The sequence below is a fragment of the Sparus aurata genome, chromosome 4, assembly GCF_900880675.1.
Source record: "Sparus aurata chromosome 4, fSpaAur1.1, whole genome shotgun sequence".
In the NCBI taxonomy this organism is placed as follows: domain Eukaryota; kingdom Metazoa; phylum Chordata; class Actinopteri; order Spariformes; family Sparidae; genus Sparus; species Sparus aurata.
The window spans coordinates 330,339-342,355 of NC_044190.1; the positions used below are offsets into that span (position 1 = coordinate 330,339).

At 44.1% G+C, this 12,017-nt stretch overlaps 1 protein-coding gene across 1 annotated transcript in view; it reads right to left on the reverse strand.

The window, feature by feature from the left end:
• Positions 1-3,489: 3,489 nt before the first annotated feature.
• efl1 (elongation factor like GTPase 1) overlaps positions 3,490-12,017 on the reverse strand; it is a 151,574-nt gene continuing 143,046 nt past the window's right edge. The window contains exon 12 of the mRNA XM_030414567.1: positions 3,490-4,166. Within this exon, the coding sequence (XP_030270427.1) occupies positions 3,978-4,166 (189 nt within the window). The 3' untranslated portion in view covers positions 3,490-3,977. The remainder of the gene's footprint in view (positions 4,167-12,017) is intronic.

The window sequence follows — 12,017 nt, forward strand, 5'->3', positions numbered from 1 at the left end:
GTACCAAAAAAGGATAAAGCACCAGAAGAATGTTCTTCATAAAGACCCATATCAGTTTTGAACTTAGACATGAAGCTGTTAGCAAAAGTCCTAGCCCTGCGTTTGGAGAAAATCCTCCCCAATATCATCACTAATGATCAGACTGGGTTCATTCGGGAGAGGTATTCTTCTCATAATGTAAGAAGATTGATCAGCATTATTAAGCATTATCAATGTATAGCTCTGGGGCTTTGGTTGTTTCTCTTGATGCAGAGAAGGCATTTGACAGTCTGGAATAGCCTTAGCTCTTCTCAAATTTGGTCTGGGGGATGATTTTGTAAAATGGATCCAGATCTTATACCTCACCTCTATCTGCTGTAATTACTAATGGGCTCAGGTCTGGTAATTGTAGTATTGAACAAGAACCAGGCAGGGTTGCCTCTTGAGCTCACTGTTGTTAGAATTGGCTATGGAGCCTCTAGCTGCAGTTATAAAACAGGATGTCAGCATAACAGGAATCACCTGAAAAGGGCAACAGCACAAAATTTCTCTGTTTGCCGACAATGTTTAATCTATCTCGACTCCCCAAGATAATCAATTACCAAATTGATAAAGTTAATTAATAAATATGGCTCCTTTTCTGGAAATAAAATATTTTTTTCTAAGAGTGAAGCCATGGCACTAGGCATCTCACAACCATTTCGCTGGTCCCCAGACAGCTTTTCCTGTTTGGGTATTTGTTTCTGTTATCTGTTTTGGGTAGTTTCTCCATGCTTAAAATATCTTGACAAGCTTAATTTTACTCTCCTCCTACCTACCATAAAGCATGACCTTGACAGGGGGTGTGGCCTGTCCCCATCTTTTCTAGGCCATATCTATCTGGTCAAAATGAACATTCTCCTGCGTCTCTTGTATTTCTTTCAAATGCTCCCAGTTATATTGTCAAGGAAAATTCTTGCACAGCTTAACAGTTATATTATATTATTTATCTGGTTTAAAAAAAGACCCAGGCTAAGATACAGTTTTCTTATCGGCTCCATCATTTTCATTGTATCAATTGGCCACACTCTTTCTCTACTTGGCTCAGTTGTGAATAAGCCTCTTTAGATGGAATCCCCCTGCGCAACCTGTTATATATTTCCCCTGAAAAATCGTTATTGATAAATGACAATTTGGTCTTAAAGACTATGTTAAGAGGCAGGTCAGGAAGTTAGAAGGGTACAACTAATTGTTTTTTGTTATTGAGCCCTCTTAATGATAACCCAGACTTCCCACCTGGCCTTTGGGCTGGTCTGGGTGATTGGAGCAACAGAGGCATCAACGTGGTTAGGTATATAGTTAAGGATGGCTCAATCCTCACATTTCAGCTAGGTTGGTGTGACCAATGGTGACTATCTTAAATATCTGCAGGTTTGGAATTTTATCCTGTCCAAGTTAAAAGTGTTCTCTGGGGGACTTGCCATCTTTCCCATAGAGTCTCTGTTGGTGGATAATTTACAGCTTTAATTCTTTACCAAACGGCTTTATGGGATACTGTGCGGGTGTGCACTATAATAAAACCAGAGGACTGGGCTGCCCAGTGTAACCAGCCAAACGATGTCTTAGCTTCTAATTCAGCCTGGGAGAGACAATTCAAGATTTTACATCGTCTATATATTACTCCCAAGGTCAGACACAGAATGAATCCTACCATATTAGATCTTTGTTCTAAATGTCAATCTGCTGTTGGCTAATTTTGTCATTGTTTGTGGAGCTGCCCCCATATCCAGCAGTTTAGGATCACAATTGCTCAACAGCTTGATAAGATCTTTAAGCGCCCTTTACATCTGGGCGCCAGGACTTGCGTATTGGGTCTGCTTGATGAGTTGCCTGCTGATCCTCATAAGACAAAACTGTTGCATATTCTGCTGCACCGTGCAAAGCCCAAACCCTAAATCAGTGGTTGTATACTGTGACAAATATCATCCCTTTTGAAGCCTTTTCCACGGCCTTAAAGGACAAGCCCTTCACATTCTACAGGATTTAGGACCCTTTCTTTGACTGAGCTGCTAAGGCCAAGAGGATGAAATCAGGACTGATGGATTTGGCCAGGAGGAGGGCAGGGGAATAGCATCACTTGTCATGTTGAAGATGTGTATATATGGCATCCCAGATGCAGAGTCCGCTTTCCAACACATGCTCCCTGAAACTCTTGTTTTATTTATTTATTTATTTTTGATTGCTTGTTAGTCTGTTTATCTATCCGTTTGTTATCTAATTTTAACGTTGGTCTCATTCCTTATTGTTTTTAGCTGTCTGTTTTCACCTTGTATTGTTTCCATGCTGGACCTGTCCATTCTTGTCTTTTTTGTGCTTTGAAATACTTCATGATTCATTTCTTTTAAAATTATTTTATTCTCATAACCAAACTATTTTTTTCCTCAATTTCAATTTCTCTTCTCCATAGTGGCCCTAAGGAGGAATCTGCGCACTGTGTTTGGATTAGATTTTTCCGTAAATGAAAGTATTTTGAACTGATTGTCTTAATAAAAAGATATGGATAATATGTGTGTTAGTTAAAGGGATATTCCGGTGTAAATTTAATCCATGGTCAAACACAGTGAAACTGTGTTAGACTCCCTCTCGAGAGATCAAGTTAGCAGACCGCTAATGTATGGAGTTTTATCAACCTCAGAAACGACCGCACAACAACAATACACTGCAGTAAATGGATCCAAATATAAACCGCCACCAAAAAGCCACAAATAATGCTCCGAACAACACCAAACTTCAGCAACAGTACAAATAGGGTCTCAGCACATAGTCCGAGGCATCTAACCTCCACTAGCTTAGCTGGATTTCTACTGAAAAGCTGACAAAAATTTACCACTCTTCTGCAGCGGCTTCCTGTTGACGGGAAGTCCCGACGACTCGATTACCGAGTGCAGTAGAGTTCCACGGCTCATGGATGAAAATGTATGATTATGACTCCATGGAAAAGCAATCAAAGTTCATATGTGTCTTACATGCCAGTTTATAACAGTTATTATCGAGAGCGGTCAGGGGAAAGAACGGAATTGAGCATTTCTAACCACACTCGGTAATTATCGCGTCGGGACTTCCCCGACCCGGAAGCTGATGGTGGAGAGTTGAAATCTGTTTTTAGCTTCCCAATAGAAATCCAGCTAAGCTAGCGGAGGTTAGATGCCCCAGACTATGTGCTGAGACCCTACCCCTTTTTGGTGGCGGTTTATATTTGGATCCATTTACCTCAGTGTATTGTTGTCGTGCGGTCGTTTCTGAGGTTGATAAAACTAATTTACGAAAAAACATAAATTAGCGGTCTGCTAACTTGATCTCTCGAGAGGGAGTCTAACACATTTTCACGGTGATTTAGACCATGGATTAAACTTACACTGGAACATCCCTTTAACACTGTAATATGTACAGTAATGTCCTTTAAGTATGATGGTAATTTGAGCCATTTCATACAATAATATACCAGTAAAGCAAAGACATATAATGCCCATATAAAAATTGCAACACATTCGTTTATTTTTCTTTTACCATTAAATATAGCCATTTGAGTCACTATTATTTACTGCACATTGCATCTTTACATGAGAATATGTACTTGCATTTAAAACAAAATGATCTATAAAAAAGACAGCAGACTTTTTAATTCTTTATTCTCAATATGTATTTGTCATTTATTCCAACTAATCAAATATCCCAAATTGGTGCATTATGAAATCTATTTTGTTGCACAAGCTAATAAGAGAAGAAGTCTGTTGAATGAAAAGCCAGACTGTTCCACTGCTGCTGTGATAAGGACACCTTCGAAAAAAATAGAATAGCTACATCTGGACATTACAACTATCCCTCTGCAAATTATCATGAATGGCAGTGATGGAAGAGCACAGTCATGGTGTTCAGTATGTGCCTGCATCTGGATAAAGGATGTCAGCTGTGCCTCGCAGCCTGACAGGAGGAGCTGCTAAATTCTGTGTTTTCCTTTTCTACTTGTTCTTGCTGAGTGTTCTTTGCTTCTCTGCATGCTCCACGATCTTTTCCTCCACATAGAGGCCTTTGCGGCGGCGGACAGCATTCATGTATTTAAGGGCCTGGTTGGCGGAGTCAGCTTTCTCCCCGAAGTGCAGGTATTCTTCTTCGGAGGTGGGAACCCAGTATGGATCACTGCTGATCACCTGGCACACAAAGAGGAGGAAAGGGATAGAAATGTGTATGTATTGTTTAAAGACAACATTTAACATCTGTGCATAGTCCTTTTGGTTGGGTGTACTCAAGTTTAACCACGTGTGACCCACATATTTATTCTCCCTTCTAGGGCCATAATGCAGAGCTACTGTCTTTATCTGTTTATATATACTGTATATCTGTTTCTCTACAAAAACATCTGTACTTGTATTATACCAAAAATGGACCTGACTGACCAGAAGTTGTAAGACATTGTCTAGGCAGTTCACTATCTGCAATATTTCATTTATATTTTTTATTGCATTTATACTTATACATTTATCTGAAAGTATAGCTGTCAACATAATTATAGTTGTCAAAATATCACATTCATTTCGAATTGTAGGACGCTGCCCTGCAGTCTGGTGGTATGGCAGCAGATACTTCCATATCTATTGAAGCAGGGTGAATGGGCTAGGGTGGGTATTGTCTTTTAGTGTCATTGTCACTGATCCCTTCCGCTTTTCCCGTGAGGGTCGCGGGGATGTTACCACTTTTACCAAGTCCAAACGGGCAATTTTGTGGCGTTGAAGGAGACGAGGCATTTGAAGACGTTTTTGTTCTTAAAGCCCTTCTCTCGCAGATGCCGTCTGATGGTTATTGGGCTGCAGTCGGCACCAGTAATGCCCTTAATTTGGGAGGAGGATCATCCCGTGTCTTGAAGGACAGCCAATCGGATCCTCCGGCTCAGCGCCGGGGAATTTTTTTTGGGTCTACCACTTGACTTTTTTGTTCCATAACCCTCAGGATCTTTTAAGAAATTCAAAATGACTGTCTTACTGTGTCCAAACTTAGCAGCAATGGCGCGTTGCGAGAGGCCTTGCTAATGCAGCTCAACAATCCGACCACGTTCAATGAGAGAAAGCTTTTTGGCTTTTGCCATCAGTAGGGCATGACAGTGTGAATGCCCGACAGAAAATCACATTTAATCCACATTTTTGCGCAGATTTTGGCTTTTAAAGGCATCAGCTGATGAACAGCCTATTTCAGTTTAATTGTTGTTTTCAATAAATTGCTTACTCAAATTTTTTTTGTGTCACTCCCATTTCTTCTTTTTGCATTTTAAAACTCTACTTAGGACCTTTCTAAGATCCAACAGTGCAAAATGTAAATTCTTGCAGCGCTATAGGTGTCTAAAGTGGGCTGTGCGGAGCGCCTCTTCTTATTAGTGTGAATGCTGCAAGCAAGCATGTTCTTCTGGAGTTTATTAGTGGGCTGTGCTCGCCAGCCCACTATGGACACTCGCCAGCCCACTATGGACACCTCTATAGCAGAGCTATAGGTGTCCATCGCGCCTCTTTTTATTATTTTTCATCCTCCCGTGATAATTTGGCAGTTTTCGTCGCGAAAAACTGCGACAAATTTCCCATAAGGAATGAATGGGTCGAGGTCAAAAAACTTGCAAATCTGCGATGTTTTTCAAACATCTCCTGCTCGGGCATACATTCACGTGGAAACACCATTCCAGCTTTAAAATGTAGGCACAAGTCCTGAGTATTTTTGTTGTATTTGAACTTTTTTCCTATGATGTGTAGTTTTTGAACTGTGACCCTTGAATGGCGGTGAGTGATTTTGGAGAAATTCAGGGTTTTCAATGAGTGTGTATGGCGGAATGTTCGTGCAGCAGAGTGGAGAGGGCCAAATTAGGCTCAAAAACAGTGATACTTTCCAGAGTTGTAGCCACACTTGTCTTCTTTCTCCCAATGTGTCCACTTTATCGGTAGGATTTACGGTTTTTGAATTATCGACCGCTAACCGACAAGAGTAGCTGTCAAATGCTCCATTTACTCCAATGTAAATCGGGAGAAGGATTTCCAAAACTGCAACCCTTTTTAACTCGCTGCCATTTCCACATTTCTGAAGCTAGGACCACAAAACTTAATGAGTGTGTTCTTTAAGGCCTTTCTGGCTCGATCCTGAAAAAAAATTGTCGATATCATGTATGATTTTGACCAAATAGCACTAGTTTGACGTCCTAGATGTGAGGCAGAAATTGCTCTCAAATCAGCTCCCTCACAGTCCGTTGCTACGGCCCTTGCCAACGGTCACCTAGCAACCAAAAACAGCTGGGTCAAGAGAGAGAGTGACAGACAGACAGACACGAGACACACATCAGACAGACAGACAGACAGACAGGAGACACACATCATTTGCTATGGCAAAGGTTGCAATGGCGCCGTACTAGGTGGCAGCCTGTAACAGCAGCTCCCGTGGGTTTTTAAGTTTTTTTCGTAGTTTTTGTTGTATTTGTGTTGTGTTTGTGTTCTGGTTTTCGCTGAACTTTTGGCGGCTCTTCTCCGGAGACTGGGAGAGGACGAACACCTTTCTTTTTTTTTCTTTTTGAACTTTTACGGCACTTTTTGTTATGTTTTTGAGATGTTTTTGCTAGCCCTAGCAACGGAGGGTCAGGAGCGCATCACTGAGCGCATTGTTTACACAAGCGACCAGCTGATTGCGCTGTGTAAACCTGCACTGCTACCCCGAGCCAGGCCTGAGGTCCTGAAGGAGCTGCGGAGGAGACGCCGTGGCTGCAGAGCCGGAGTGAAACGGAGGGTGAAGAGGAGGAGACACAGACCGGCTGTACCGGCGATCGTCATGGGAAACGTGAGGTCTCTGGGAAACAAGACGGACGAGCTCGCCGCACTGATAAAGGCTCAGAGTGAATATCGTGAATGCAGTGTGTTGTGTTTCACGGAGACATGGCTTCACTCAAACATCCCGGACCACAGCGTGGCGATTCCCGGCTTCAGCACTGTTCGGGCGGACAGGGACGTGACAAGCAGCGGAAAGAAAAAAGGAGGAGGGATTGCACTGTACGTGAGTGAGAGGTGGTGTAATCCCGGACATGTTCATGTGAAGAAACGTCTCTGTACCCCGGACATTGAACTGTTGACTGTGGGGATGAGGCCTTATTATTTGCCCCGGGAGTTCACATCCGCCATCATTATCGGTGTGTACGTTCCTCCTTCAGCTGATGCAGCGCTGGCCTGTGACGTCATCCACTCCGCTGTTGCCCAGATACAGACGCAGCATCCTAACGCATTTATTGTCATCACTGGGGATTTTAATCATGTCTCACTGGATAAAACCCTTCCAACATTTCACCAGTATGTTGACTGCCCCACCAGAGACTGTAACACACTGGATCTGTTGTATGCAAATGCTAAGGATGCATACAGTCCCACAGCCCTCCCCCCTCTTGGAAGATCTGACCACAACCTGGTTCTGCTGACCCCTAAGTATATGCCTCTTGTTCAGCGGCAGCCTGTCCACACTAGGAGCGTGAGGAGGTGGACTCAGGAGGCTGCTGACGCACTACAGGACTGCTTTGAGTCGACAGACTGGGATGCACTTGTTGAGCCACATGGAGAGGATCTGGACAGCATGACCGACTGCATCACAGAATACATCAGGTTCTGTGAACACACCACCATGCCAACCCGGACTGTACGCTGCTTCCCTAATAATAAGCCGTGGATCACCAATGACCTGAAAGCCCTTCTTAACAAGAAGAAGAGGGCATTCAGGTCTGGAGACAGGGAAGAACTGAGGAGAGTGCAGCATGAACTCAGGGATATGCTGAGGGCCTGTAAAGATGCCTACAGGAGGAAGCTGGAGGCCAAACTCCAGCAGAACAATGTGAGGGATGTGTGGACTGGTACGAAGCAGATCACTGGGTGTAAGGTGAGCGGCAGACAGTCATCGGGCAGCCTGGAGAGGGCAAACGAGCTGAACAGATTCTTCAATAGGTTCAGCTCACAGCATTCTGTCGTCTCCCTGACACCTCCAGACCCCCACACACCCTCACTGCCCAAAATGCTTCCTCCTCTCCCCCCTCACTCCACTGTGGTGAGCTCTCCTGTGCAGCACCTCTCCTCCTCCTCCACCTCTTCTTCCTCCTCCACCTCTTCCTCCTCCACCTCCTCCTCCCTCCTCCTCCTCTACCTCCTTCTCCTCCACCTCCTCCTCCACCTCCTCGTCCTCCACTGAAGACACCAGCAGCCTCCCCCGCATGACTGTGACTGCAGGCCAGGTTAGGAGACAGCTGGAGAGACTCCAACAGCAGAAGGCTGCAGGTCCTGACGGTATCAGCCCCAGGATCCTGAAGACATGTGCCAGCCAGCTGTCTCCTGTCCTACAACACCTCTACAACCTGAGCCTGGGTCAGGAGAGAATACCGGTGCTTTGGAAGACTTCCTGCCTGGTTCCTGTTCCAAAGAAGTCGACACCATCAGACCTCAATGACTATCGACCAGTGGCCCTCACATCTTACGTCATGAAGGTGCTGGAGAGACTGGTTTTGGCCAACCTGAGGCCGCAGGTGAGAGCCCTGCTAGACCCTCTGCAATTTGCTTACCAGCCCCACTTGGGAGTTGATGACGCTGTCATCTTCCTGCTGCAACGAGCCCATTCGCACCTGGATGGTGGAGGAGGCACTGTGAGAATCACATTCTTTGATTTCTCTAGTGCTTTTAACACCATTCAGCCACTGCTACTGGGGGAGAAGCTGCGGGTGATGGGTGTAGACGACACAATGATCTCCTGGATTACTGACTACCTGACAGGCAGGCCACAGTTTGTCCGTATGGGCAGTGTTCTGTCTGATGCGGTGGTTGGTGATACAGGAGCTCCACAGGGGACTGTACTGTCTCCTTTACTGTTCACCTTATACACCACTGACTTTCAGTACAACACCGGGTCGTGTCACCTGCAAAAGTATTCTGACGACTCGGCTGTTGTTGGGTGTATAAATGAGGGACAGGAGGAGTACAGAGCACTGGTAGACAACTTTGTGGAGTGGACTGGACAGAATCACCTGCGGCTGAACATCAGCAAGACCAGAGAGATGGTGATAGATTTCAGGAAGAAGAGGAAGACGGCTTTCCAACCTCTGTGCATTCTGGGAAAGGATGTGGAGGCGGTGGAGGATTACAAGTACCTGGGTGTTACCATCAACCACAGACTGGACTGGAGATCTAACACTGAAGCTGTTTACAAGAAGGGGATGAGCAGACTTTACTTCCTGAGGAAGCTGAGATCCTTCAACGTGTGCAGCAAGATGTTGGAGATCTTTTATCAGTCTGTGGTGGCCAGTGTACTTTTCTTTGCTGTGGTTTGTTGGGGAAGCAGCATTGGAGCCAGCGACACCAACAGACTCAACAAACTGATCAGGAAGGCTGGCTCTGTGATTGGCTGCAAACAGGACACTCTGGAGGCTGTGGTGGAGAGGAGGACACTGAAAAAACTGTTATCCATCATGGATAATCCTCTCCACCCTCTCCAACTCACACTGGTCAGACAGCGGAGCACCTTCTCCGGAAGACTGCTTCAGCTTCGCTGTCGAAGCAACAGATACAGGAAATCTTTCCTGCCACAATCCATCACTTTATATAATAACTCTCTCACCTCTGCCTGACAGAGAACTCTGGTCTCTCTACTGTTTTGTTGTATATATTATTATTGTTATAGTATATTTTGCATATTTTGTTTTGTTGTATATATTATTATTGTTTATAGCACACTGTGCACTGTATATATACACTATGTATATATTGGATTCTATTTATGTGTTTTAAGTGTTTTATTTGCTGACCCACTACTGCTGTAACAAAATAATTTCCCAGTCTGGGATCATTAAAGTAATTCTATTCTATTCTATTCTATCAGACGGACAGAAAGACAGAGCGACATGTAGACACACACACACAGCGCTGCTTAAGCGTGCACTCACATGCACACAGACGCACACACACAGTATATTTCCCAACATTTAAACTACATTAAACGATCATTTTTTCACTCATTCAATGTGCGGCTTGATCGGACTCTGTATGCTATAATTCAGTTTTCTTGAATATTAATCTTTCGCGTCGTAAGACCCGAACAGCTGCGAGACACTTCCCATAAGGAATGAATGGGATGAGGTCAAAAAACTCGCAAATCTGCGATGTTTTTCAAACATCTCCTGCTCTGGCATACATTCAGCTAGAAACACCATTCCAGCTTTAAAATGTAGGCACAGGTCTTGAGTATTTTTGTCGTATTTGAACTGTTTTCCTATGATGTGTAGTTTTTGAACTGTGATCCTTGAACGATGGTGAGTGATTTTGGAGAAATTCAGGGTTTTCAATGATTGTGTATGGGGGAATGTTCGTGCAGCAGAGTGGAGAGGGCCAACTGACTCCCTCACAGTCCGTTGCTACGGCCCCTGCCAACTGTCACCTAGCAACCGAAATCAGCTGGGCAAAGAGGGAGAGTGACAGACATACAGACAGGAGACATACATCAGACAGACAGACAGACAGACAGGAGACACACATCGGACAGACAGACAGACAGGAGACACACATGAGACAGACAGACAGACAGAGAGACATGTACACACACACACACACACACAGCCATGCTTAAGCTTGCACTCACATACATGCAAATGCACACACATAGTATATTTCCCAACATTTAAACTACATTTAATGATTATTTTTTCGCTCATTCAATGTGCGGCTCGATCGGACTTGGGTTGCTATTATTCAGCTTTACGAAATATTAATTCTTCGCGACGTAAGTCACGAAAAACTGCGATAAATTTCCCATAAGGAATGAATGGAGCGAGGTGAAAAAAGTCGCAAATCTGCGACGTTTTTCAAACATCTCCTGCTCTGGCATACGTTCACGTAGAAACACCATTTCAGCTTTAAAATATAGGCACAAGTCCTGAGTATTTAAGTTGTATTTGAACTTTTTTCCTATGATGTGTAGTTTTTGAACTGTGATCCTTGAATGACGGTGAGTGATTTTGGAAAAATTCAGGGTTTTCAATGATTGTGTATGGCGGAATGTTCGTGCAGCAGAGTGGCAGGGGCCAACTGACAGTGTGAGAGAGACTCAAAAATTTGCTCAGAAATGTTCTCTTTCCGTGACGATCCTGGCCACAAATTAGGCTCAAAAACAGTGATATTTTCCAGAGTTGTAGCCACACTTGTCTTCTTTCTCCCAGTGTGTCTACTTTATCGGTTAAATTATCGACCGCTAACCGACAAGAGTAGCTCTGAAATGCTCCATTTACTCCAATGTAAATCGGGAGAAGGATTTCCAAAACTGCACGCTTTTTTAACTCGCTGCCATTTCCACATTTCTGAAGCTAGGACCACAAAACTTAATGAGTGTGTTCTTTAAGGCCTTTCTGGCTCGATCGTGAAAAAAAATTGTTGATATCATTCAAGATTTTGACCAAATAGCACTAGTTTGACGTCCTAGATGTGAGGCAGAAATTGCTCTCAAATCAGCTCCCTCACAGGCCGTTGCTACGGCCCTTGCCAACGGTCACCTAGCAACCAAAAACAGCTGGGCCAAGAGAGAGAGTGACAGACAGACAGACACTAGACACACATCAGACAGACAGACAGACAGGAGACACACATCAGACAGACAGACGGACAGACAGACAGAGAGACATGTAGACACACACACACACAGCCATGCTTAAGCGTGCACTCACATACTCACACGCAAACGCACATACACAGTATATTTCCCAACATTTAAACTACATTAAACAATCATGTTTTCACTCATTCAATGTGCGGCTTGATCGGAGTCTGTATGCTATTATTCAGTTTTCTAGAATATTAATGTTTCGCGTCGTAAGACGCGAACAGCTGCGAGATACTTCTCATAAGGAATGAATGGGACGAGGTCAAAAAGGTCGCAAATCTGCGACGTTTTTCAAACATCTCCTGCTCTGGCATACGTTCATGTAGAAACACCATTTCAGCTTTAAAATGTAGGCACAAGTCCTG